This window comes from Mercenaria mercenaria, chromosome 1 (genome assembly GCF_021730395.1).
Source record: "Mercenaria mercenaria strain notata chromosome 1, MADL_Memer_1, whole genome shotgun sequence".
In the NCBI taxonomy this organism is placed as follows: domain Eukaryota; kingdom Metazoa; phylum Mollusca; class Bivalvia; order Venerida; family Veneridae; genus Mercenaria; species Mercenaria mercenaria.
This window is the reverse complement of record NC_069361.1, coordinates 91,097,123-91,124,981: the sequence shown is the minus strand read 5'-3', so window position 1 is coordinate 91,124,981 and position 27,859 is coordinate 91,097,123. Positions and strand designations below refer to the sequence as shown.

The 27,859-nt window shown below is 34.4% G+C and overlaps 1 protein-coding gene across 5 annotated transcripts in view; it reads right to left on the bottom strand.

Moving 5' to 3' along the window:
- Nucleotides 1-932: 932 nt before the first annotated feature.
- Nucleotides 933-27,859, bottom strand: part of LOC123564416 (fibropellin-1-like) — a 45,340-nt gene continuing 18,413 nt past the window's right edge. For 3 of the 5 annotated variants that reach the window (XM_053517151.1, XM_053517149.1, XM_053517160.1), the window contains 19 exons: nucleotides 26,420-26,530; nucleotides 25,616-25,726; nucleotides 23,648-23,758; nucleotides 22,158-22,268; nucleotides 12,477-12,587; nucleotides 10,479-10,589; nucleotides 10,063-10,176; nucleotides 9,687-9,800; nucleotides 8,700-8,801; nucleotides 7,104-7,214; nucleotides 6,724-6,837; nucleotides 5,847-5,960; nucleotides 5,184-5,297; nucleotides 4,921-5,067; nucleotides 4,369-4,482; nucleotides 3,753-3,908; nucleotides 2,648-2,808; nucleotides 2,043-2,241; nucleotides 933-1,207 (listed from right to left, as the gene is read on the bottom strand). In XM_053517151.1, the coding sequence (XP_053373126.1) occupies nucleotides 1,143-1,207; nucleotides 2,043-2,241; nucleotides 2,648-2,808; nucleotides 3,753-3,908; nucleotides 4,369-4,482; nucleotides 4,921-5,067; nucleotides 5,184-5,297; nucleotides 5,847-5,960; nucleotides 6,724-6,837; nucleotides 7,104-7,214; nucleotides 8,700-8,801; nucleotides 9,687-9,800; nucleotides 10,063-10,176; nucleotides 10,479-10,589; nucleotides 12,477-12,587; nucleotides 22,158-22,268; nucleotides 23,648-23,758; nucleotides 25,616-25,726; nucleotides 26,420-26,530 (2,291 nt within the window). In that variant the 3' untranslated portion in view covers nucleotides 933-1,142. The remainder of the gene's footprint in view (nucleotides 1,208-2,042; nucleotides 2,242-2,647; nucleotides 2,809-3,752; nucleotides 3,909-4,368; nucleotides 4,483-4,920; nucleotides 5,068-5,183; nucleotides 5,298-5,846; nucleotides 5,961-6,723; nucleotides 6,838-7,103; nucleotides 7,215-8,699; nucleotides 8,802-9,686; nucleotides 9,801-10,062; nucleotides 10,177-10,478; nucleotides 10,590-12,476; nucleotides 12,588-22,157; nucleotides 22,269-23,647; nucleotides 23,759-25,615; nucleotides 25,727-26,419; nucleotides 26,531-27,859) is intronic. The other 2 variants (XM_053517157.1, XM_053517162.1) reach the window with 2 other exon arrangements.

Below are 27,859 nucleotides of genomic sequence, written 5' to 3'. Positions count from 1 at the left end.
TAAAATCCCCATGAAGAAAAATTCTAAGGATTTTTGTAAATGAATAATCTAGGCTTTCACATGATGACCCTAACCCTCTGAAACAGCCAAATTATTTCTCGTTAAAACCGAGACTTGCAATAATTTGTACTAGCGCTGAAACATTAAGGCTTTTTTGAAAAAGTTCTTTGTTAAAATTAAGAACAGATATATTATTGTGTTAGCGGACAAAAAAGTTTTAAAATAAATGCTTTCTGTTTTCTGTAAGAAGGTTATATATTACCCCAATGATTTTAGATAAGCAAATTTTGTGACAAAATTTTCTGTTGTGTATATTTCTATTCTATGCAAGTAATTCTATTTTCTTTTTACTTTTGCTTATCTGTCATATGTTTTTTTACAACATACATAAAATTTAGAAACAGGAAATAGCTGCAAGTGCAAATTTTCCAAAGGCTCGGTTCAATGAGAAGGCTCGGAATTACGAGAAAGAGGCATACTAGACAGGCCTGTTTTGATATACTAGACAAACTGTTATGAATCAAAACGAGACTATTATCTAATAGCGAGCTCGAAGAGCAGGCCCAAAGGGCCTGCTCGAGAATCGAGCTTTACGGTAACGCAAGTATACTTCCACACTTAGTGATGGATTTGAAAAGTTTCGTGGGAAGTTCTTGAAAAGCGTACCCTAACGGATAGGTGCTCACAGGAAGTACTTCTATCCGGAGTGAATACAGAACTTCATTCAACTGCTAAAAAATATTCATCACTCAACAATAGTGAAATAATGAAAGAATGCTTTCCAGTCGTTTGAAAAAAAAAATATTTTCATTTAAAAGATCAAGCATCGGCCAGAAAATGGAAAAAATGCCATTAATAAGCGGAAAGAAACGGGAACGCGGTAATAACGTCACCGTGACAACGGCTTCCCATAATTTTTGCAACATATGATATTCACTGTTACAGGTATGGTGACATTAAATGTAGACTTTTTCAAGTGAATGGGTTCTCCTGAATTCTTGTGAGTAGGGAATAGTTTCTTTGTGACAAATAAATGATGCATAATATTTTTCGCTAAATCCGATTTCTTTGAGCTCGCTTTGAGGCTTTGCCTTATTTCATATTACGTTGCGCTTTCAAAGTTTCGTCAAAGAAATGTCCAATTAACAATGAATCAGATATATACCTATAATCGGAACATTTACATCGCTCGAACTTGTCTGGTCATCTGAAAATAGATTTCAGGTCGTAAAATTTTGCTTACTTGTTAAACAGGGTGAATTTTATTACTTGTACGAGTACTTGTTCGTATAGGATTTCACTATAAGTAACTGTTTTATTTTTCTACACGTAGGTGTTCACGTAGAAATATTGAAACCTCAAACTCTTTAGTACTTCGACAAAAAACTCCAAGTACATTCGAATGATCTAAAATTGTAATGATGTACGGACAAAATGGAGCCTGCCATCTTATGACGTAGCTGATATATTCAGAATATGTATTATAAGCTAGCACTAGAAGGTTCCGTTTTGTAAAACGCTTTTGCTCCTTTGATCTCCTTTGATCTCAACTATAGTTATGATAATCAGACTAATATGACATATCTATAAAATATGCATCATTGGGAAATTGTCAGTTTCTTGGAGAAAACAGAGCTGATACTCGTTACCAAAAGGTCGGCAAGTATTTTGAAGCATACATAGCAACAAACGATTTAAATGTATGTTATTGATCTTTCGTTTAATGCTCAATATGTATAATATGATACTGTAGTACTGGTTTTCATAAATCAGCACATGTTGATTTACTGCTGTACAGTGACAAAAAAGGCCAATACACCCGACTGTACCAGTTCGTATCTCTATAAATGTGTACAATACATGCACTGGATGTCATTTGCACATGTTTCTTATCAGTGATATTTTTTTTTGAACACTCCACGTACTGTCCGTAGAAAAGGTACAAAAACAAAGAAAAGTAAAAGTTATCAAAAAGTGAATAGTATTTGTGCGTTCGGTATTTTCAAAAGGAGTTCCTGCAACTTAAGAATATTTGAACGTACTTGTGCACTTGCCCTCACTTATTGACAGGTCATCTATAGCGGTGTCTCCATGATAGGTTGGGCCTATATCGCCTGTTAGCACTATTGTATAGTCGTTTGGAACACGATGGCTTGGTATTGTTACAGATGCTTTTATCCATTTCTGTCCCTGATCGCCTGTCCGCTTAAACACTTGAGTGTCTTTGTGCAAACAACGATCCTATTTTACATAAAATTTTGCTAAGTCTATATACGTGTATTATGACTATTTTTGTTGAGAATTAACGTTTTAATTTGAGCAAGAATAAAGACCGCATCCTATTTTGCGGTAACTTGCAAGTCAGGTATACTATAGCTATTACCTCTGCAAATTAAACAAGATGTTCCTACATGTATGGCAGCATTTCTCACGCAAGTATTATTTATCCAGTTGTAAATCCAAAAGATCTATAAACTCATTTATGCATAGAAAGACTGAAGACATAAGAAACATGGATGAGTATGCCTTTAGAAGAATAAGACCCTTCAGTCGGAGGTTATGTTATCATTAGCAGTTACCTTTCACAAGTTCAGAGCTGATCTTGAATCAATACAAAAACGTCTTAGCAAAACTGATATATATTTACTTTTAAATCTATGGTTAGATTACCAATACCATCTCCATACATGAAATACCAGAATTCTAAACACATGGTATGGTTTGCTGGTAAAACTTGTGACATAAGACTGGCATAATCGCCCTGTAATCTCGGTGATGAGGCCTCTATGTACATATATACACCATTTCCTGCAAGGAATAAGAATAGATGATTTTAAATTTAAAAAAAATGCAAAGAAGGTCTACCATTGCATTGTTTTAAATGAGACATATGGAATTAGTGTTTTAATGTTAAGGCAAAAGATTATTAGGAAAGTGATATGTATGATCAGCCCAAGAATTAAAAAGAATGAAACCCAAAAAGAAAACGCAAAGCACGTTTACAGGATATCAAAGTAAATCATAAATTGCCCTTAAAACACAATGTTTTAACCTAACTGAACCACTGAATGTCCAGGAAAATATTTCAAGATTATTTGTGGTACCATACATTTTTGGCCAAATTTAGGAGAAAAATAGTCGCTGTAATGTTAAAAACAAAGATTATCGACCATTGAAACTTCATTTTAGCACCATGAGAAAACAAACATAGTGTATTTGCGACAAGCATGGATCCAGACCAGCCTGCGCATCCGTGCGGTCTGGTCAGGATCCATGCTGTTCGATTTCAAAGCCTATTGCAATTAGAGAAACCGTTAGCGAACAGCATGGATCCTGACCAGACTGGGGGAATGCTGGTCGCAAATACACTATGTTGGTTTTCTCATGGTGCGGCTCATTTTGTAATTCGTAAAAGTTAATATCAATAAATTGAACATATTTTGAGGTTTGAAATAGAAATTTGGAGTTTTCAGCCATTGTTATTTAATGGTATCTGCTAATTTCGTCCAAATTTTGAAAGAACAAATCTGAGAGTTATTTGTGATAATTTTCAAGGGAACTGATATATGTTTTTAAAAAATTATCAGTTACTGACAGTCAAGGATGAAATTAATGTTGTACTGGATTTTCCTTTTTACAATAAACGAAGGCCGAATTCATCTTATAAAACATCTGTGGCACTGAAAATGAAAGCAGATAATTCGTTTGTAATTTCTAGATAAAACATAAATAAAATAAGAGATTTTCCTTACCATTTCCAACAGTATGATCATTGTCAGGTCCCGTTTCTGATGACTGTGTGCTGCCTTTCTGGCGTGTCCAGTCGAATTTATCATCAGCTGTATTATTAAGTTGTGTCCAGTCACATGCTGCGTTTCCGTCAAACACACATTTATCACTTTTGCTTGCTTTAAATGTAATAAATAATCATTGCGTCATCAGACAGTGACGGTCAAATAAGGATAGGAGAGTAACGGCGTGTGCAATGCGATATTCAGAATGTTTGAAGTAATTAAACACGTTACTAGGTAATTCAGTGTCATTTTGCCTTTATACTGAACTAGATTTGATTTCATCTATTGTATGTGTTATATTGTTAAATAAAGGGAGTAGTTAAAAATATGATTATTTATGGATCACTTTAAAGATAATACTAATGTTCATCTAAAATTATTTAACTTATGCAAATTTGATAATTATTTGAACTAGAACCGTTATATTGGTCTACGCACCCACTGTGAGGTCGAACAGAGCTTCGGGTTTAGTGTCCTAAAACTTTCTACATCTATTATGTGTGTTTGTTTTGATCCAGAAGATATAGACTTCAATAACAAAAATGGTTCAAATCATTTGAAACCATTAACTTACCGTTAACTGTTACATAAAACGTCCTCGTGACGTTTGAGCCTTTTTTGTTGGAAGCAGAGCACATATATATCCCGGCATCGCCTCTTCCGGCGTTATGAATTTCAAGATTGGAACCTATCAAATTATTATTAACGAGATGCATTCTGTAAACGTTATGGTAATAAAACAAATACTTGATCTAATACTGTTCTCTGTTCTGTATTAAGCAAACCAAAGGTTTCATATATGCTGTCAGGAGAACGGGACTTTAATTTAATACTTGATTTCTACTTGGAAGTAATGATTGTAAAATTTATAACAAAAAATCTAAAATACGGTCTTCAAATTCGATTCGACGGATATATGCTTGCAAGCATTCCGAGTTTGATATGCTTTCATGTTAATAACTGGAATTCTGCGAAAGCAGTTAAATTAATTGAAGAAATATTAATATAAATCTAATAAGTTCTTTTAATTCTTGAGGTACTTTTATTGTTTCAGGTTTTAAAAAAAATGAACGTATATTGTTATTCAAAAAAACATATTTCAAGTGCTTTACAGACACTGTTGTACCTCCTGCCGTGTCATATACACCTCCACAGCCGTTCTTCTTTGTCCAAGAATAAGCTGTAGGTTGCCCTGTCACACTACAATTCATCCGAATGTCACCGCCTCTAGGTACAGTAAGGTTGACCCGATCAGGCCCATTTACGACCATAACTTGAAGTAAAATCGCAGATATTATAATAAAAGTTAAACATGAATATTAGAAATAGATGCGTTGAACAGCTTTCAAAATTGTAATAACAAATTTGATAATAAATGTAGTCTTTTACCTGTTGTATTACATGTTTTTCCCGTATATCCAGTGGGACAGGTGCAGTGATAATCAGATGCACGTGAAAAACATGTTCCCCTGACACATGGTTTCAATAGGCAGAAGTCTGTAACTAGATCACAAATGAAAATTGATTAATACTTATGGCTACTCTTTATTGTGATATAAAAGTATTGCTTAAATCATGCAAACACAATATTTAGGGACCACCGCGGCCGAGTAGTTAAGGTCGCGGAATTCAAATCTCTTGCCCCCCGCCGTTGTGGTTTGAGTTTCGCTCGGGGCGTTGAATTCTTCATGTGAGGGAGCCATCCAGCCGGCTTACGGAAGGTTGGTGGTTCTACCCAGACGCCCATGATGAGATAATGCGCAGGAGGGCACCTGGAATCTTCCTCAACAATCAAGGGCTGGAAAGTCGCCAGGTGACCTATAATTGTGTAGGTGTGACGTTACACCTAACAAAACAAAAATAAAACTCTATGTTTAAGTTAATAAAAGTTGTCGTTTCTATTATTCAAAATACTGAACATCTCACGTTTAAACAGAAAAGCGCCTAAAAAACTTGCGGGAGGCCTTAAAATGCAAGTAAGATCTATTTTTTCTCGTAAAATATTGCAGAAAAAAAAGATTAAACACAAATCATGTTTAAAAGTTTATTTACCAGTCTCACACCTGTCTCCACTATACCCATACTGGCACTGACATGTGAACGAATTAATTTCATCTTTACAGTTTCCACCATTCATACAAGGTTTTGACAGGCAATCGTCTATATCTGTAAGTATGAAAGTACTGTTTTGGAATTTCCCAGATATATCCCTTTATTATTTAATCTTTCCGAAATGGTCGCGCAAGTTATAAGACTTCTTAATTCCTGGAAAAGGTGTGCTCAATCTGAAGTTCACGAGTGTAAATATTTTGATGTTGCATGGAAAACAAACATTTCTTTCATTTCATTTTTTTCTTCTAAATTTATATATTAGGCCTACGCAACCCAAGTGAAAGTATATTTGATACGTTATTCTGTCACTGTGACATTTCTCTGTTATATTTCAATAATTTGATAAAAAACATGTAAGGAAATTTACAAACCAGCTTAAAAGTGACCAGATTTTTATATCATCTGCACACTGATATTAGTTTCATACCAATTATTGCAACTAAATTTTGCTTTAATAATTTTTGCTTCTATTTCATACTTGGTATGTCCCTTACACTATTCATTTTTACTAGTCTATTTCTCTTTGAGACTTTGAGGCACAAGTATGACCATCTTGAAGTATTAACAAAGACATAGAACCTAGACAGTAGAACAAAAATTAAGTTTTGTGCCAGAACCGTCTAATTTGTCTATATGTTAAGATAAATCCCCGGGAGCGGCAAAAATGTACATTTTGTGATTTCACCTTATATTATATACTTATATATTGCTTGACCCATAGTCGGATTAAAAGTCGGTTACTGTAGGATACTGAAAATATGTTGACGGGATATACTGTATATCCATTATCATGTAAGGAACACAAAAGTTATATTACTTGTTTGGCAACGGTTTCCAGTGAAACCGGGAAGGCAACTACACGTGAAATAATTGTCGCCGTTTGTACAGGAGCCCCCGCTTACACACGGGTTAGAATCACAGTTGTTGAATACTGAAAATATATCAGGGTCTTCATTTGACTTCATCTTCAAGAGAAATACCATTATCCTTACCATCTTAAATACTAAGCTGTTTTACACTGGGCAGCAAAGTTGGTTTTTTTCGAATGGTGCAGTATAACTGGAGATTTGTTCTGCTTCTGTTTCGATAAGAAAATACTAGTATGCATTTTTTATAAAGATTCAGTCAAGTTGACAACGATGTAATAAATGATCCTACGGACATAAAAGCCAGTCAAATAACGGATGATATTCTTACGCGTTTCGCACATCTTTCCGGTATAACCACTCTTACAGTCACAGTAAAAGTTAGTGTTGTGATGGTAACAATCGCCATGCAAACACGGAGAAGAATGACATGGATCTAGATCTGAAAATTAATCGACAATCGAGTAAAACATATAGGCATCCTAATGTATGATCCTAAATATTCCAAGAACAAGAACTTCAAACAATTCGTATTACTTTTTATTTAAATTTTACTATTTGGATACTTTTATTTGCTGTATAATGCTAATATTATACACAATACTGAAAAGTTGTTCATCTGATCTCGAAAGAAAAAACATAGAGGCGTTTATGAGGAAAACAAATCAAGAAATATATTATTCTAGTTTTGACTCTCGTGTAACTAAAGAAAAACTTTAACTTTAAACTACACGTACAACACTATTTTACATCACCATTAAGAATTCACCAGTGAGGATACAAGAAAATAACAACGGAAAGAGTGGAAACGAGTCTAATAACAAAAATGCATCCTGACTGATATACAGTACATTAATGTTATTAAATTAATATTAATTTTACCCATCCGTATTCAAATGATATACATCCGATTTTGGTAGCAACTGATTTGTAAATTGTTTAAGGGGATATAACTATCCACAACTACAAATACGTAAGATATATTTATAGTCGATGTGTGTGCAGCAGCACACTCACAAATTATAACTAGTTTTTGCAATGGTGCGAGCACACGCCAAAACGCAACAAAATGCGATTCTGAAAAAAGATGCGAGCGGCGAATCCGATAAACTAATTTGTAACCTGATGAAAATGCATGTATGGAACACAATTCTTTATGGTTTCACACTGATATTTTCAAATCTGCAGGATATACAATAGTGAAAATAGAGTGACTTTCTTGGAGTGATTTGAAAAATTTCGACCTCCAGACAACAGGTTCTTATATTTCCAAGTCCTTGAGGTTCTTGGAGAACATTCAGTTTTACTATAATAGAATTCCGACCAAGACGGTTCTAGGGGTGTGAGAGTTGCTGCACATTTCATTACCTCTCATGAACAGATTCAACCAAACCAATCGTGTCTGCAATTATTTTGCTTTGTTGCGTCCCATGTGTCCAACGGATCTTATCACGGAAATTGTTCATAATATCAAATCTGTTGGAAAATTACACAACAGTAATGACAATTTTGCGGATAGAAAAACATTTTGATGAAACCTTTCAAAGATAAAATATGTCCATTTCTATACAATTTATAGAGGTATGTGTTTATTTAGAAACATGGACTGATGACTAGAATAGTCCAATTTTCTAGCAATGGAATCATTTGAACCTGATTAATATAATTCTTACTTGTCCAGAAAATCTTAAATTTTCAAGTTTTTTTTTTTAAACACGGAATATGTGTAGGCAAAAGATTTATTTCCATTATAATTTTAAAGGGTTTACATTCACATTGAGAAAAGTAAAACAACAGTAACATCTGTTTCCCTTTCGAAAAAAATGCTGCATTATTTTAAAAACTTTTTCTTCTCCAAATATTTTCGACATTTGCAAACATTACAAAAATTTCAGTATGACCCGGTTAGGAATACACATATACATACATATTTCACAATGTTCCCCTGTATATCCAGCCTGGCACTGACAGTTTCCAGTCACACATGTACCACCATTCAAACACTCGCCTGGAAGACAGTGGGCCACTCCTGCATGCAAGGAAAAATGTTTATAAGAAGCTGTATTTAAAGACCTACTTTAAACGTATATTAGACAAAACAAAAAATTCATATTCCAAAAGATAAATATTTACTTAATATAGTTTATGTAAATTTGAAATTAACACGTTGATGTGTATTAATAGTACTATGCATTATGTTTAAAATAGTAAACACTGTATACATGTATGGATAAACACAGTACACTAAAGAACCGGCTGTTTTTTAACAATCAACTATTACTGCATGAAATTTAATTAAGAATGTAGCTCTACATGTATATGTAAACTTCATATATATCTTTAGTAAAGTTAAATAAATTTAATGAGGGCTTTATGCGTCTGAAGTAAATATCTAAACATAAAATATTTCAGTGAAAGATGGCCACTGAATATCTTTCAAAAATTAGTAGAATAAAAGTATTATAGTAAATATTGGTTACTTCATAACCGATAATAAAAATGACTCGTTTTTGTCATCTAAATTGAAATGTTTTGTTTCAGAATCCGACACAATCAATGCTTTTATAATTATAATGTATAAGCAGCAAAACAATATATATATTTATTTAATCATACATGTATATATGACAGCTACTATAAAATGTCATGATTCATATAATAATTTTACTTCCATTACATTTGTCTAAATTGTCATTGATCATATTAACCAAAGAAGACCAATTCGCCTAATATTTTATAGTTAAAGCGACCAAAAAAGAATGATTTGTGTCTTCTTGTGACAGACTGTGGACACATGACATTGTGAAGTTTGCGCTTGAAGATTTGTTTTTCTATTTGTATCTATATAGATTTTACGTTTTATATGTGCGCGGATTGATAAACTAAAACTTTTTTAAAAAATAACGTAGCTTACTATTTTCACAGTATAGTCCAGAATAACCATCCTTACAGCTACATTTGAAGCCGTTTACAAGATCTGAACATGTGGCGCCATTCAAACAAGGATCAGACAAACATTCGTCTATTTCTGAATTGAATTGATATAAGTTTTAAGTTGGTAAATTTTCTGCATAGCCATTTAGAACATAAAAAAACATTCATATGATTTGTAAAGATAATGTCAAGGCAAAACATTGCCGATTGTTTGTAATGATTTTGAATAATAATGACGATAAAGTAATAAACCTAAATAATAAAAGTGAAATAATAAAAAAATAATATGAACACACGAACTAATATTCACTATGATACATTTTTTCAGGACCTATTTTCAAAGAATTATTTCTCACCTTTTCCACAATTTTGTCCAGTGTAACCTCTATCACATCTACAGACGTAACTATTAACGCCATCATAACAAACGCCTCTGTTTTGGCACGGGTTTGACAGACAGTCGTCAATATCTGTAACGAACTGACAGTGTTTACCATTGCCCGTTCTGTTTATTTTTAAATTGTACTCCAGAGTATAAGTTATCATCCCGGAGGCTTCGGAAGGAGTAAAACAGTATATAGAAAAACTGATAAAAAAAGGATACAACCAGTTGTGCTAGAATAAACCGTTTGTGTTTTTCGGATGATATTTTAGTAGTTTTGATTCAGTATACAGAAGTGAAATAACCATGTGAACGTTTTTAAGAATATAAACGATGACGTCGCCCCTACCCCTCCAGCACAACGGCGCCTTGTCTCATAATTAAACTTACTTGTGCCACAAACACGTCCACTAAATCCAAAATCACAGACACACGTGTAGTTGTTAATTTCGTCCATACACGTTCCATTTACACACGGGCTTGGATAACACTCGTCTATATCTTGGAAAGTTGAGAATATTGCTGTAAACTGTTTTAACCGTAAGAGGAGTGGTGGTCTACTGGTTAAAGTGTATGCATCTCTAACGAGAGGTCGAGGGTTCAAACCCTACTGAGTCATGACTGACTACATCTAAGGTGATTTAAACGATAAATTTATTTTAGAAGCCTAAAATACATAGAACGAAAACAAGCAAAATTTAAGCAAACTAGTTTTGATAGTTTGTTGATGTGTTGTAATAAAAAAAAAAGAATAATACAACACCCTCACGACCCGAGCACTGGTTTAAGTGTAACTCAATCATCAGAAACGTTGAATGTACTCCATGATCGCAAAGAACCAAAATTAATAACAAGCGTCTTTTCATTTAGATTAAATTCGACTATAAATTAAAAAGTTATTTTTGACCATAGATGTAACGTAGCAATTGAGAACTATGTAACCAAACTTTTGGATCAGTTCTTGTGCCAATTATATAACGAAATAGTTAGTCTGAGTATCTTATTATTATAGAGAAGAAATTAAACCTTTTTACCCCTCCTGGCAGTGACACTGAAGATAGTCCTCCGCATACTACATTCATGTTACTAAAGTTATCGGAAACAGTGTAAGTTTTAGAACCCTTATTACTTTCTGGACAACAGATAAAGCATACTGTATATTTCAAGCTCTGACTTGAAATATACAATTTTGCCAATTTTTGTCGCGATTTGATTATTGTGTTCCAAACTAAAAGGGATATATTGAAGACACTTGATAAAATCTGTGAAAAATATATCTCGGAAGCACTTCCTGACCTTGACATTGAAGAATTTAGTAAAGAGACTCTAGTCTAAAAATCGCAATATCTTGAAAAATACTTCTGTCAAGCTTTTTAAGCATGTGTATCAAAATGTGGCACGGACAAAAAATGAGTGTCCCTGTTACCCTTTTATAACACTGTCCTTGCAAATAAGGCGACCGGTGTTTAAGTCCTGCGCAACGCAATAATTCTGCCAATTTGGAAATCAAAGACCTTTTGATCTAACTGTTTATAACTCGAAACTGAGCGAGAAAGAGAAATTAGCCTCTAGCATTTACTACATGTAGCATGGTTACAGAACATAATTCGAACAACCTAGGTCGGATCTAGATTGTATCGCTTGTACGTATTACTAACTGGTACCGTTCTTTCGAAATACGAGTTCAAAATCACGCATAAACTCAAACGCCGATTTTCAGGGACCCTACATTAAAATAATTTCATATTTGATTCTTAGGCTTTCTGGATCAAAATTTTAACTAAAATATAGAATTTGATAAAATTCCAATCTTCCAAAACTTCAAAGTCAGCAAATGGAAAAGGTAGGAACATGTGCTTGATATTTTGCTAGACTTATTTGAATGAAATGGACCCAACTCGAGTTTTTGTAATTTGAGCCTAGGGGAAAATTTTAGTGACATTTTCATTAATAGAAATTTTCTACAACGTAGATTTAAATGAACTTCTCACAATAATAAATAAACATATTGACTATAATACGGTGAAATGAAATGTATAGGTATGTAAGCTTATTTTGGGGATATATCTGCCCATAACTATAAAGATCTGCATACTTCAAGCTAGTTTTAAGACACTGTTCGGAATTGTTTAACGTGTCAATATCTGAATATTCTTTCATATTTAGAAAGAAAATAACGTCACCGTTTTTATAAATCTACTCAAATGTTGCCATTAATTTATGATAATTATCGTTTCCGTATTCCGAGTCCAGGTTTTATTCTTCGTGTTGTGGATAAATGGTACTGTGGTATCACTTCCGGTTTATCAAACGTGCTGAACTACCTTAACTTTTCTTTGTCTTATAGAAGAAATGGCGATCCAACTCATTTCTATATTCTATACTTACTCGTGCCACAAACACGGCCACTAAATCCAGCATCACAGACGCACGTGTAATTGTTAATCCCATCAACACAAGTCCCAGTTACACATGGATCTGGTGAGCACTCATCAATGTCTGGAAAAATGAAAGTAACATATTTAGTTTACAATGATGTAACATGACATAAATTAATGTCTGTGCTGTTGTGTCTTAGCAAAATGATGCGTTTTGGAAAGATACCGACGTCCAAGAAATAAAACTTCGTAAATTAATAACAGTACGTTTTGGAAAACTGAAAAAAACCTATACATTTTGTTTCACAGATTTCTCACCAAAACTGTTTGTATCCATAGTGTAACCTCGTAGCTGAAACTTTCAAATTCTTAATGTACCGATTACCATATTCAAGCTGGTGATATTAAAAGAAATCGTTCATACGCCTTTTTACGGTTCACAATAATGAAAGATCGTATCTGCTACTTACGACCTTTTTACTTTATAAATGTATCCAAAATCACATAAAATTTAATCTTAAAAGGTAGCGAGTGGCAAACACGACCTTTTTTCTTCAGTAGATGTTTCTAAAATCTCTAGAAAACTTGGTCGTAAGTATCAGATACGACCATTTATCTTGCCTCCTACAAGTTTCTTGCATTTCTATTGGTCAACAGACGTCACGTGGAGACAGGATAGATTCCATATCCTGCTAGTATATTTCAGATATGAATTTTAATTTAAAAAAATGGCTGCCATTTTGTTAATTTACAAAATATTAGATTATAGCATGTGAGTAAAGGGTAGTCGGCAAGATAAAATCGTTACACAGCTTGTTGGTGTCAGGATACGGGATATACGCTGTCTCGAAAATCCATATCAGGCTCGAGCTTCCCTCTCGCCTGATATGGATTTCCTCGACAGTGTATATCCCTTATCCTGTCACCAACAAGCAGTGTATCTAATGATACTATTAAGTAACAAAATGTTATTTTTGGTTCAATAAACACGGTCACACAGTTATGATTTATGCTCAAGCTATGACTCTTTCAATGCAGTTTCCGAAAAAAAAATATAGGTCACAAAAGGTTGTAAGTAACAGTTACGACCTTATATTTCTGGGACGTCGATATATTTATCACAAGCGTGCCTGATCAATCAAATCATAAATTCTAAAATAGTGTCATTAATTGTAAAAAAGGGTATTGTTTATTATAGCGTCACCCTATTGAAAGGGCCAGCCAATTTGGCTTATGAGACACCTTTATTGTGCGTACCAATTACCTCCCAACTCATACCACTATGCTAGGCGCCAGGGGGATAGAAGTCGGTAACCATTCATTTAACTAGCTCGCGGCTCACGAACCGGCCTTTTCGGAACAAGTCCAATGACGAACGCTCCCCATGGGGCTCGAACCTTGACCTCCCGATCCCGAGGCTGACGCCTTAACCACTGGGCCACAGTGACCGTATAATTAATTGTAACAGCAATTACATGCATGTAGTCGGACAGTGCACTTAAAATATTTTGTACTAGATCTATCACCGTTATCTGGATTTAACAAGACTCAGTCACAAAATACATCAAGTAAATCTTTTTCTATCTTCTGCTGAACTCTATGTACGTTTAATAAGAGTTATATGATTTTTTATAAAGCGGAAGCATTTACTTCAGTTTTATATTGCAGGCAGATATTTCAACATAATTCGTAATACGTGATTTCGGGAAAAAATGGATGGAACAAAACAAATTATCGCAAGTTTCTATGGGTGGGTCAATTCAAAATGTCGCCAAAATGGCTACTAAATCCAGCATGACAAACACACGAGTAATTGTTTATTCCACCGATACACGTTCCATTTACACACGGGTCCAGACAGCACTAAAGTTACCCCAAGTTCAGTCTATGAAGAAAACTTTGCACTGATCAGTTTGCAAGTTTTTTTTTATTAAATTTTTCCTATAGCTTATATCTTGGTTCAGTTACATATATTTTAATCCAATGTATTTCTGTTGCTTTGTTTGAAGCTCTATCAAAACGATTGTATTTCAGAGAATTGAATATTATGGACTCGGCCTTAATTTCAGAAAAGTAAGTTGCCATTACTAATTTTTAATATCTACATATCGTTGCAAGTGTGCATCTTTTTTATCACTGGAGGTGATTCAAGGGAATAAAACTAAAATATCGGTCAATATCATTGAATATGGACCTCGCATTCTGATAATACGCTATTAAATTAAAATCTGTAAAAAGATCCTTTGGAAGCAAAGAATGCAACCAAGCAGAATAGTAGCAGACTCGGTTTGATTGAGTCTGTTCATGAGGTAATGAAATGTGCAACACCTCTCACGCCTCCTAGCACCGGCTTAAAGGCAAAGAAAATCTCCTATATAAGTGACCCCCCCCCCACCCCCCAAATACCAGACTTTTTAATCCCCAATATACAAGATCCTGTCTGGTCCAGTCTGATAAGGGTCCATAAAACCCCTGTAGACTTGACATGTAGCCTAATTATTGTCAGAGAATCATAAATTTTATTGCCAACAGATAAATTGGTTATTTCCTGTGTTTTGCATTTTATTGATTGAAATGCTGTTGTTTTTTTTTTGTTGTATTTTTTAGAATGTACACAAAATTATTTTAATTTATGTTGAGTAATGACCCAGCCAATTAAATAATAACTCTTCTAGCAAAGCAATTCTCACTCCTTTACCATTAAAGAGTTACTTAAAACTTAATAAAAGAAATTAAAAGTTTGTTTATTCAATGATTATGATCTTAAAAATCAAAAGTAACAAAATAAAACCAGAAAAAAATGATAAAAATGATAATTGCTGGATTTTATTAGAAATTAAAGAAGCGTTCTGTTGCATTTATTAGTAGATAAAATGGAATATGGACAGAACGATTTTATATATTAAAATGCATAATTTCCCTTGTGTTGTCTAAATAACGATTCTTTTATGTATAATAAAATCCAGGAATAAAGAGATATCATTGTTCAAAATACACATAATTTATTATTTCTAAAAGCTTTGTGCCTGAATGCATTTTTGATTAAAAAAAAAAAGAAAAAAAAAACAAGGATGAAATTTGTTAAAAAAACTTGATTATTGAAAATATGAAAAAAAAACACTGTTGCATCTTAACACTTTGTTTATTTAGCCCTAATTCAATCAAGGTTTCTAAACTCTTATAAAGGTGAGAACTGATTTGCTATGAAGGTGAGAAATATCACCTGTAAATTATGTACTGCACAGTAGCTATACAGTAGCTTATTGTGATAAACAGAAGCAAGTCTATCAATGGTCCAGCCTTGTGTATTGGCCCTTACCGCCAAAGCTGATTGAAAATACATGGACAACTGTGCTGATAAGCGAGAAAAAAGCAGAAACAATAGGTAACACTTTAAAAAGTTATACTTAATTCAATAGTTCGAAAAGGATCATGAACTTGATCGCACCTGTAAATAACCCTTATAATCCGCCGATTAGCGCATTGAATGGACAATCACAATGTGTGTTATATTTAGCCTCTGGGCCACAAGTATATCACCAGCAAACACCTACTTATATTGAAGATGAAACATATTGTAAACAAGTATTCTCATGTCAACAGGTAACAAAAGCCTACAATGGCCAACATAATGGCCAACATAATAGCTACGACAACAGCTCGCAGCAGTATTTTGCAAATGGACAACAAACAAGTAAGGGAGATAATATTGCAAGCCAAAATACTAAAAATATATCTGAATATACACACAGCTTTATGAATGATCTCTTTAATGACGATGATACGTATGAAAATAATGAACAATACTCAGAAGATGAGTATGAAAATGAGATATATGATGAAGAATACACAGAATATGTAGCACAGGTTTATCAGAGAGATACAAATTCCCATTTACAAACTGATTATGGAGCGTCACAAGACATCAGCAACTATCAACCATGTCAGCGTTTGGATAGAGAACTAGAAAATCAACCAAAAGAACTGTATATTGAAAATTTACTGCGCCTCACTGACCGCGACAACAGCAAACTTGAAAGCTACCGTAATGTTTTAGTTGCCAGAGCAAAGCAATTACACTTATGCCCAAAAGGAAAACTTATTAACAGACGAGGATCAGACAAGTGTCCTCTGGCCTTTAAATTAGCTAAAGACTGTTTTCTATTGTATATGTTAACCAAGGGAGAGAAATCACCAGAAATTGACAACATGTTCAGGAAAGTAACAAATAAGGAGATAGAGCATGACAATAATAGCTCTGAAATAAAAAACCCTATCACAGAGTTAAATGTGGCAAAGATCATGTCAGAACTACTAGAAATAAAACAAGAAATAAAGGAACTGAAAACAAATGCAAAAAATGATCAAGCTAAAATTGAAAGCTTATCCTCAGAACTCAACAGACTTAGCCTTGAAAATCTCAGTCTAACTAGCAAGATTTTAAAAATGGAACAAACGCAGACACAGTTACAATGCACCTTGGAAGTTCAAGAAATGTACACAATGCTAAACAGACTTACACAATTGGAGGAAAGAATGAAAACCTTAACGACAATATCTACAAAAGAGAAAGCGGTTGCAGACCACCAAATATTGCCTGAAAACCAAAACAATGAAACAATTAATAACGATCTTGACCCACAAAGTAACACAAACTCAATGAGCTGTAATAGAAATAACAGCATAAACCAAGCACCGTATACATTTGCCGAAGCAGTCACAAATTCAACAAATAAGACATACTCGCAGATAAGTGGACTAAGTCAAGCAAATGATAGCACGCACAAAAGTATGTCTAACCCGAAACAGCGCAATGACAAAGAAAAAGACAGAATAAGTCAAGACACTAGTCAAATACCAAATGAACACGATTATAGGAAAACAAATGAAAATCCAGTAGTTACAAATAAAAGTAGTGTTAATACAAATGAACGCCAAATACCTAAGACAGCAACACAAAGTAGAAACACGGACAAGTCTCGACCAGTGGATAGAAATGATACACGGACAACATACATAGGACAGAAAACCAGAAATGGACACAAAGAAAACTCACATAGCCAAAAACAGAACGAAACTCAAAACAATTCAAATACTTTTAAAGGCGTCTTTCATGGAAAAAAGCGATACTTTTTAGGAGGCATAGACACAAGCTCAACGAAAGAAGGGATACGAGAATACCTTGAGGAAAGAAGCATAACATTGTTTGACATCAACATATTTAATAGCAAACATGGAGATTTGTCTGCACGTATTACTATACCGGCCTACCAGGGAAAGCAGATTGAAAACCGTGAATTTTGGCCAATGTTTACTTATTGCAGACCATGGTATGGTACAGAAACATGGAAGAACTATATCAATAACAAACAACATAATTATAAAGGCTATAACAATTGGGACTACGACGCATACCATGAATTCAACGAAAGAGCAGACGACGGGTACAATGATGAACACAGTTATAGTCCCAGATCTCGTGAATACTCAAATTACGCTAACCCATGGAACTAAAACATAACACAATAAGCCCTTTATATCTCAACAGACTCACATTACTTACATGGAATGTACGTGGAATAAGGTCTTCAGCTGGGAGTGTAAGTCAGCTTCTTGAAAAGTATTATGTAGATTTAGCATTTATAACTGAACATAAATTGCTCCCGCAATTAAACACATTTATGCAGACGGTACATAAAAAGTACGAAAGTATTACAAAATCGGAGGAAAATAGTCACACGTTGAGAAACTTGTCACATGGTAAAGGTGGAGTATCGATTATTTTTTAGAAAACGCTGGCGTTTGCTATAAATGAAATTAGTACATTGGGGAGTAACAGAATCATAGGAGTTGAAATATCAGTAGCTAAACGTGAACCACTATATGCTTTTTGTGTCTATATGCCATCCGTAAATTACCCAATGTGTGACTATGATGAAACAATAAACACTATTCAAGCAATATATCAAACCTACTCAGAACTAGGAAGTAGGTCGGTGACTTCAATGCTGAGTACATAAAAAGTAACCTCTCAAAAACAGATTCGGAAAGAAATAGAACATTCTCAGAATTCCTGAACAGAAATAACCTGATATCTTTACTGAATAAAACCAGCTATAAAGGACCAAACTTTACATTTAAACCCACTATGAAAAAATTAGATAATATTGTGATCGACGCCGAACTTACTGGTCTCACTGGCAATACAGAAGTGATTGATGATGATGAAACTGTTGTCTCTGACCATCTACCAATCTACACGGAACTAAACATCCCTGTCGCAACATATATAGTAAATAAGCTACCGCAGAAAACGGTTGCTTGGCATAAATGTACTTCAGGCGACCTTGAAAACTATAACAATACATTAAAGGATCTACTCTCAGATATATGTATGCCTGAGGTGATTTACCCAATAACAGAAAATGATATCGACACTCTCTACCAAAATATCATAACAATAATAGAGTCTGCGGCAGCAAGAACACTACCGTTCTCGAAATACAATCGACACGCAAAACCGTATTGGACCGAAAATATAAAGAAAGCACACAAAGCGCAAAGAGATGCAGACCAAGGGAAACTACTTCTGAAAGCTTGAGAACCTATAAAACACTCAAACGAAACTTTAGAAAGATACAAAAGATAGAAATATCAAATATAGAGATAAAATATATGAACGAACTAGAAGCGGCGACAGAATGCGATACAAAAACATTTTGGAATCTGGTAAACCAAAAGAGAAAACACAAAAAGCGCAAATGTAGTGGTTTACTAGTAAATGGTAAAAAATATAAAAGCCCTGAAGACATTGTAGATACATTTAGACAATTCTACCAAGAACTGTACACACCGCTCACTTCCCCAGAATTTGACGAAACATTTAGAAAAGACGTCTTACAAGAATTTAACAAAATAAAAGAGAGAACACTGAATAGATCTATAACCCGAAATTTAACTTTGATGTTGTAACTCCCACAGAAATCGAAAAATATTGTAACGAAATAAAAGTGAAGAAGGCACCCGGACACGACAGAATAACAAATGAACATCTGAAATATGGAGCTAAAGCCTTTATCAAATATTTTAGCAACATTGTTTAACATAATGGCAAAAAATAATTGCATACCACTTGACTGCAAGAAAGGCGTGATCATTCCTATTTACAAAGGAAACGGCAAACCAAAGGAGGACCCAAATAACTACAGGCCAATTACACTGTTACCCGTATTTATAAATTGTTTGAAAGTACACTTCATAAACGATTACAATCATTTACGGAAGCAAATAACATCCTTCTTCCATCAAAACAACAAAATGCATATCAGAAACACATTGGTTCCGTGACTGCCTCCTTTAACCTCCAGGAGAGTATTCGCCATCAAATTGAACTTGGGAGTAAAGTATACGTCGCTAGCCTAGACACACAAAAAGCATTCGACACTACCTGGCTTGAAGGCGTTTTAGTCAAACTATATAGATTAGGCGTGAAAGGTGAACTGTGGAAGATAACATATGAAGCGCATAAGAATATGAAAAGTCGCATCACATTGAACGGAATCGATTCAAATTGGCTGCCGGTCATGCAAGGGGTTCGACAAGGTGGGAAGATGTCAACTTGGATATATACACTGTTTCTCGATGAATTATTGAATATATTAGAAAGTAGTAAACTAGGACTAAAGATTGGAGATATCTATTGTGGAAATGTTACACTAGCCGATGGTTTAACTCTCGCAGCTCTATCTCCGACAAGCTTACAAATAATGTTAGACAAAGTAGAATCCTACCGATGTAACTGGCGATATAATGTAAATGCTGAAAAAAGTCATATTATCATTTTTGAACCAAACAGGAAGAAAACGAAACAAAACCTACACTTTAAATTAGGTAAGAAGGAAATATCAGTGACTGACAGTTTAACACACCTCGGAATCAATTTAAATAAATATCTGAAAAACAACGAAAATATAAAGAATGCTTGTGTCAAAGCAAAATCGGCATTCTTTTCGCTCTTAAGTGTCGGAATAAAGCCTACATCGACGGATCCTAAGACATCTGCAAACCTTGTCAGAAAAGTTGTTTATCCAACACTTCTATACGGCAGTGAATTATGGTGCAATCTGACTAAAGAGGACTTGTCAACTCTTAAGGTCACAATTAATCTATTTGCAAAAGCAATACAGGGTATGGATATCCGAACACGCACTGATATGAGCTTAACAATGCTTGGGTGGTTAAGTATAGAATCTGAAATCGACAAACAAAAATTACTTTTCGTCCAAAGACTGTGTGATATGCCCACGAAATTACTAACAAAAAAGATATTTGACTTCCGACTGTGCCACTTTCTTACACGAATATCTCCGCATCAGACCGGTGTAGTACCAGATATATACAAATGTATGGTAAAATACGACTTGCATATATATCTAGTAGAATATGCTCAAACTGGAATGTTTCCTACAAAATACGAATGGAAATCAATTGTCAATTAATCTGTGAGACAGAAACATTCAGCATCGTTACATGACAGAATGAATAAATGCTCTGATTTTGACCGCTTCAAAGAAATACATGTAGAAACAAGAACGGCAGTTATTTATGACTGTATTGACGACCTATTCCGGCCACATGAAGCATGTGAAATTGCTAGACTATGGACAAAAGTGATAAACAGAAATATTTGTGAGTGTGACTTATGTAATCTGCATGTTCAAGATATATATGTTCATAAGACGACTCAGTGTAGTGAACTTTACTTCGAAAGACAAATGTTTTATAATAGCATTACCAGACTCAACATTCATGGTTTGATTTATCAAATGCAGATGTTAAATGATGAAATGTTATATCAAGTTTTGCTAGGAAGAACTCTTGCATCATTTGTCAATATGGAGTGTCACAAATCATTTCTGCATGTATCATATAAATATTTGATCTCATGTCTTAAATTCAGAAAACTGTAATAGGTATTTGCGTTATATACCCAGAAACAAGAACAAAAACTACACAAGCTGTGAAATATGTTTAACTCTAAATACATCATCAATTTAGAGGACCTCATTTCAACATACGCAAATGTATAATTTTCCAAAATGAAAACAGTTGTTGTTTGTATTTCGACTTTCGACAAACAATGAATGAATTCCTAAATCAGGATATCAGTTGCAAAACCCCTTAATATCCCTTTATAATTTTGAAAGGTATATTCTCGCATAAGAGTAAGGGGTAATATGATGCTATCAGATCTGTCTCTATTTTCTTAAAACACATTATGTATTATTAGCACCCAAAATTGCTAAGTAAAATCCTGTATTTGCATAAACTGTACATTAGATTTGTACGAAATTTTGAAATCATATGTAATATAGTTCATCCCTCCTGTAATATGCAGTAATGTTAATATTTCTCTCGTATATCATTAACATTATATAATTATTCATTTAGATATATAGAAACAAAAACAAAGTGTATACTAATACTTATAAATGCATTTTCTAACTTATGCTCATACTTTTACTTTTTCTGTTTTAACATGTTTGTGATAAGAAAATGAATTGTATACATGTATTGTAAATATCTATCACCGCAAGGTGGAAATAAAGAGAATATATATATATATACACATATGTTGAATGGACTCAATGATCCCAAAGGACCAGAAAATATAATTCATCGTTGTACTTACTCGTGTTACAAACACGACCACTAAATCCAGCGTCACAAACGCACGTGTAATTGTTGATACCATCGATACAAGTTCCATTTTCACACGGATCAGGGGAGCACTCATCTACGTCTAGAAATATATAACGCACATAATAATAGTATATAATAATTCAAATGAAGGTAACATGATAATAAGAGATTTTGGCATGATTAATCGGTTTAAGCTCCCGAGTAGTGATTTTGACACCGACCATTCCAAGGTGGTATACCACTGTTCTGTCATTCACTTTGTCCTTGTTTTAGGAAAGGTAAAGGCATGGGTCAGCAGGATTTAAATTTTAAAAAATCTCTAAGATTCAAAGTATGAAAATTAAACCTGTATCCACGTTACCATCTTTTATTCTTTTACAATCGAAAAGGGATTAGTGCCAGGTGCGTTTTATTTATTAATTCGTAATTTCGAGATACTAACTCGAATTTTCGGGTTAATAGATATTCGAAATTTCGAGTAAATAAATAAAACACATCTCAAGTTAATAAGTCGAAATTTCGAGTAGATAACACGAAATTTTGACTTCGTATCTTGCCCTTTTATCCGCAAAATCTGAACGTTTGTCCGTCTGTCAAAGGCCAAAAATGTAATGGACGACTTTTGACTCTTCAAAGTGGAATCATTTATCTACACATCCATATATTGTACCCAACATGTAGCGACTTGAACGTATACTACCATACATCAATGTATGACCTACCATAGCCTCTAGAGCTACTCCAGATTTCAACTGTCTCCGGAATATATACCTTCATTTACATGTATAGTATGTTCAGATGGTAGTGGCTCGAACTAGGTGGAAAACCTTCCAGATATGGTCGAAAAAGTGAAATATTCTAAGTTTGAATACTTCCCAGTCACCTTCTATGACCTCTTCTCAAAATCTAGATCTACCAATCTTGGTCAGACTCATTACTACACGTTCATATACGGTATGTCTATATTTCCTTGCCATATGGACTCAAACTAGGTCGAAAACCTTCCAGGCTTAAACATGGTTTAAATAGCGATATTTTTATGAGCAAACGTTGCTCTGTCATCTTAATCATATGACCCTGTAAGGCTACCCGATGGATGCACCAGGTACCTTGGCCAGGACCTATACATCAACGTAAACTATTGTAGTTAGTAACTCGAGATACGTCACTCGAAATTTCGACGTAGAAACTCGAAATTTCGAGATACATTTCAAGTTGTTAAATAACATACACCTGGCACTAATACTCTTCCGTACTATATAAATGAAATTAAGAATACCTTATTTAAGATAAAAGAAGTAATAAAAATACTTATTTTAGAGCGAATTCAAAATTAAGCGTGGACTCAAACACCGATGAATGGGGACCCCGCATTTCGTTAATCGCATATTCAATTCTAAGGTCTTGGAGACTGACCTAACGTTAACTATGCTTTCTCTTACAGCAAAATATGACGATCCAAGTTATTTCTAAACTTACTCGTGCCACAAACATGGCCACTAAATCCAGCGTCACAAACGCACGTGTAATTGTTGATTCCATCGATACAAGTTCCATTTACACACGGATCAGGCGAGCACTCATCTACGTCTGGAAATATTTCACGCACATAATAATAGTATGTAATAATTAAAATAAAAGTAACATGATAAAAAAAGAGATTTGATAAAAAAAAAAGATTTGAGCATACTTAACCTGCTTAAGAAAGTTTAAGCTCGAGTATTGTTTTTAACAACGACCGTTCACTGTTCGTCCATGTTTTACTGAATATCATTCAGTAACCGAAATCTTAATAAACTGCTGACCTATGTTTGAGTTAACTACGTTGAAATATATCTTTTAAATCTAACATATTGGAGACATTTTATAACTTGGATTTGATCTTCAATTCTGGAAAGTTAAAGGCATGAGTCAGCAGGATTAAAGTTCTTAAAAAAATCTCTATGGTACTGAGCAAGAAATTTAAACCTGTATCCAATTGCCATTTTTTATTCCTTTATAATATTATGTCTTTATATAAATGAAATTAAGCATACTTCTTTAAGATAAAAGAAGTATTCTAACATGACTCGATTTGAATGCCATTTAAACAAAGAAAAAGAACAACATCTGTATATTCTGCGATAAGCAACGGTTGACCGGTAAGAGACGTCAAACATGACGTCAAATTGCCGCGTGACGTCCGGTTCATTTCTCTACGGGTAAATGAAGTCCAGCATAATATCTATGAAAATATTACAATTACTACGTAAGAATGAAAACAATGCCTTCTTGTGGTCTATCGTCTTATTTACCACAATTCATCGTTCAGATGCTTCAGTATTTAACCACTCGGGCTAACGCCCTCGTAGTTCAATTCCTACGCATCTGAACTCTGAACCGTGGTGACTAAGCGACAAACCACTCGAAGCCTCGATTATTTGTTAAATACAAACTACTTTATTTAGAGTGAATTCAACATTAAACGTGGACTCAAACGCCGATGAATGGAGACCCTGCATTTCGTTAATCGCATATTCAATTCTAAGGTCTCGGGGACTGATAACTATGCTTTGTCGTATAGAAAAATATGGCTAACCATGTTATTTCTATACTTACTCGTGCCACAAACACGGCCGCTAAATCCAGCATCACAGATGCACGTGTAATTATTAATTCCATCAACACAAGTTTTAGAATTATATAGCATGACTTTGTAAATAAATGTCTGTAAATAAATGAATGAAGGATCATTCCATCCATCAGAGGTTCGTCGAAATCCCGAGGGAACCATGGTAGACCTCTGGTATACGAGAATGGGAAGGATGGAAGCATTAGGGATGGAACAAAGCAAATAATCGCACATTTCTGAGGATTGATTTCAAATGTCGCACAAAAAGGCCACTTAATACTGCATGACTGACACACGTATCATTGTTTATTCCACCGATACACGGTCCATTTACACACGGATCAAAAGAACATCCATCTATGTTTAGAAAATTATCCCAACTTATGAAAAATAAATATTGTTGGCTCAGTCAATGTGGAAAACAAATCGTACCGCACGTCGATTTTATGCACTGAATTGGTAACCAATTGCAGTTTGCAAGTTTGTTTTCCTAAGTCATGTTTCGAAGTAATGTAGCCTTGTTATTTCGCTATTTATAAAATGAATTCAAAGAAGATGTCCACATTCATTTATCTAAATAGTAATTAAATGTTTGACTTTTGCTGTGTTTGGAGGTCTATTAAAATCTAACTATTTCACGGATTTAATAATTTTGGTCTCGACCTTAGTTCTGTTATGATACCTATATATTGCTGAAAATGTACATATTTATATATAGTGGAGGTAATTTAAGCGAATAAGGCATAAACTAAAATGCCGGTCAAAACGGACACTGCATTTCGATATCACATGTATTACCTTGGCATTAGAAAGACTGACTTTATTTTTATACTTACTCGTTCTACAAGCACGACCACTAAATCCAGCGTCACAAATGCACGTGTAACTGTTAATTCCATCAATACAAGTTCCATTTACACACGGATCAGGAGAGCACTCATCTATGTCTGGAAATACACAATACATGTAAAAATATTACATAATAGTTCATGATAAACATAACAGAATTGCGCATAATTAACTTGTTTAAACCTCAGTAGTGTTTTTGACATCGACAGTTCCAAGGTGGTATACCACTGTCGTTTTACTTCGTCGTTGTTTGATGTCCATCGTGCGCACATACATTATACGCTGCTGTGGAGTTTTCTTTGAGAGGCTACGGTCTAGGAACATGGGCTCTTCCTATTTAATCCAGGTCCTTGATTTTCATAAAATGTTTGTGGTGTTGGATCTATGCAAAATGGAGTGGTTTTAACGGCAAAAAAATGTCATTTTGCAATGTGAAACCCCTACATTGCTCAACGTTGTGGCGAACCTTTTTATAGGAATTAACTTGAACTCTGTACCATCACTGTTTAACCGTTTATCAAACGATATATGCTAGAAGTAACAACAATAAGTCGGACAGTGTATTTTTGTACTACTTACGAACACACATCAAGCCAATATTTTTCCATCCTACTGGAATCATTTAGAGTTACATGAAGATTTGTGAAATAGGTAATATTAATTTTTAGCATTCATACATAATCTAATGACCAGTTAAACAGTGCTGGTAAAGTGTTCAAGTTAACTCGTATAAAAAGGTTCGAGAAGGCTGGATGGAACAAAGTAAATCCTCTTTTCATTCATTTACTTACTCTTGCCGCAGTCATTCCCACTAAATCCAGCATCACAGACACATGTATAGTTGTTGATTCCGTCCGTACACGTTCCATTTACACATGGATCTGGAGAACACTCATCTTTGTCTGGAAAATTAATCCAATTTATTAAAGAAATGGATGTTGTTGAGTGAGTCAGTGAATCAAACAAAGCGCTCTTGGCGACGAGTAGTGTGAAACAAAAGAAACTTTGACTGAAGCATGTCAACTGCTAACAACTGTTAGTTTCCCGGAGCTGGTGTTCATTTGACATGAACAGGGATGATACAGACTTTATTGTATATACACAAGAGGGAGACAATTACAACAGAAAGCAAGAATGAGTGATGGTTCTTGTACACTGAACTTTTCTTCTTCAGGGTGAAGTTTTAACAAAATTGGATGACGAACCGGGCTATAAAGGAAGACAGTTCAAAAAGTACGCAAGGCAGCGTTCTAGTTCTTAAACATTTCACTTTCTCTGAATGCATTGCATCTATATATGCAATTTGAATAAACTCCCTTTAGCATTGTAACGGCAAGTATATTGAATGAAGGGAGGTTACATGTGTCTCCCACTACTTACCATGCAGAATTCGTGAAATTCCACAAATTAAGAGCCATTGCTCCACAGAAAATCACTGAAAATCAATGAACCATAACATTCCATCAATGACGAATCATGGGACATAACTCTGTTTAAAAACACCGAACATGCCAACGATAAGCACTACTAGGCTTGGCAATGATCATTATTGTAAAGTTAGGTGTAATTAATCCTGATTGTACCTGAGCTGTTGCCCAGACAAAATAAAGTACGACAAATTAAGGCCATAACTTTGAAAATCACTAAACCAGAACATGCCGATAACATTTATACTGAGCAAAACTTCCAATTAGACCCTTGAAGAATGCAGATATCTTTTTTTATTTTAAAAGGTAAGCTAATGAATTGTAAACATTGTTTTATTGACCTGAATACCTAGACAAATATCGGTAAATTAATTTTTACTTTTACGAAAATCCCGTGCTTGGCTGTGCACGTGCAAATCGTGATTTTGTCATTTGTATTCTTAAAATTTGGTTGCATTTAATTTTTGTTGTGTGTCTCCAGAAGCTTGGCGATTTGTGTAAGCAAAAAGCAGAAAACATCTGAAATAAACATGCGACTCGATGAAAAATCGCATGCTATAGGAATGTTGGAAGCAGGAATGATTGACACATGCCTGTCTATGATCATGACCACCTGGAATAAAGCTGAAAACGTATTGGGTTTCACTTCTGAATAATTGTATTCTTGTGTAAATCATTTAGAGAACTTTCTTTCAAAGAATATTGACAATTGTAACACGAATCACAATGTTTTTCTGACGTCGTGACATTCCTGCTTCCAACATTCCTATAGCACGTGCCCTTTTATCGAGTCACATCCCAGGC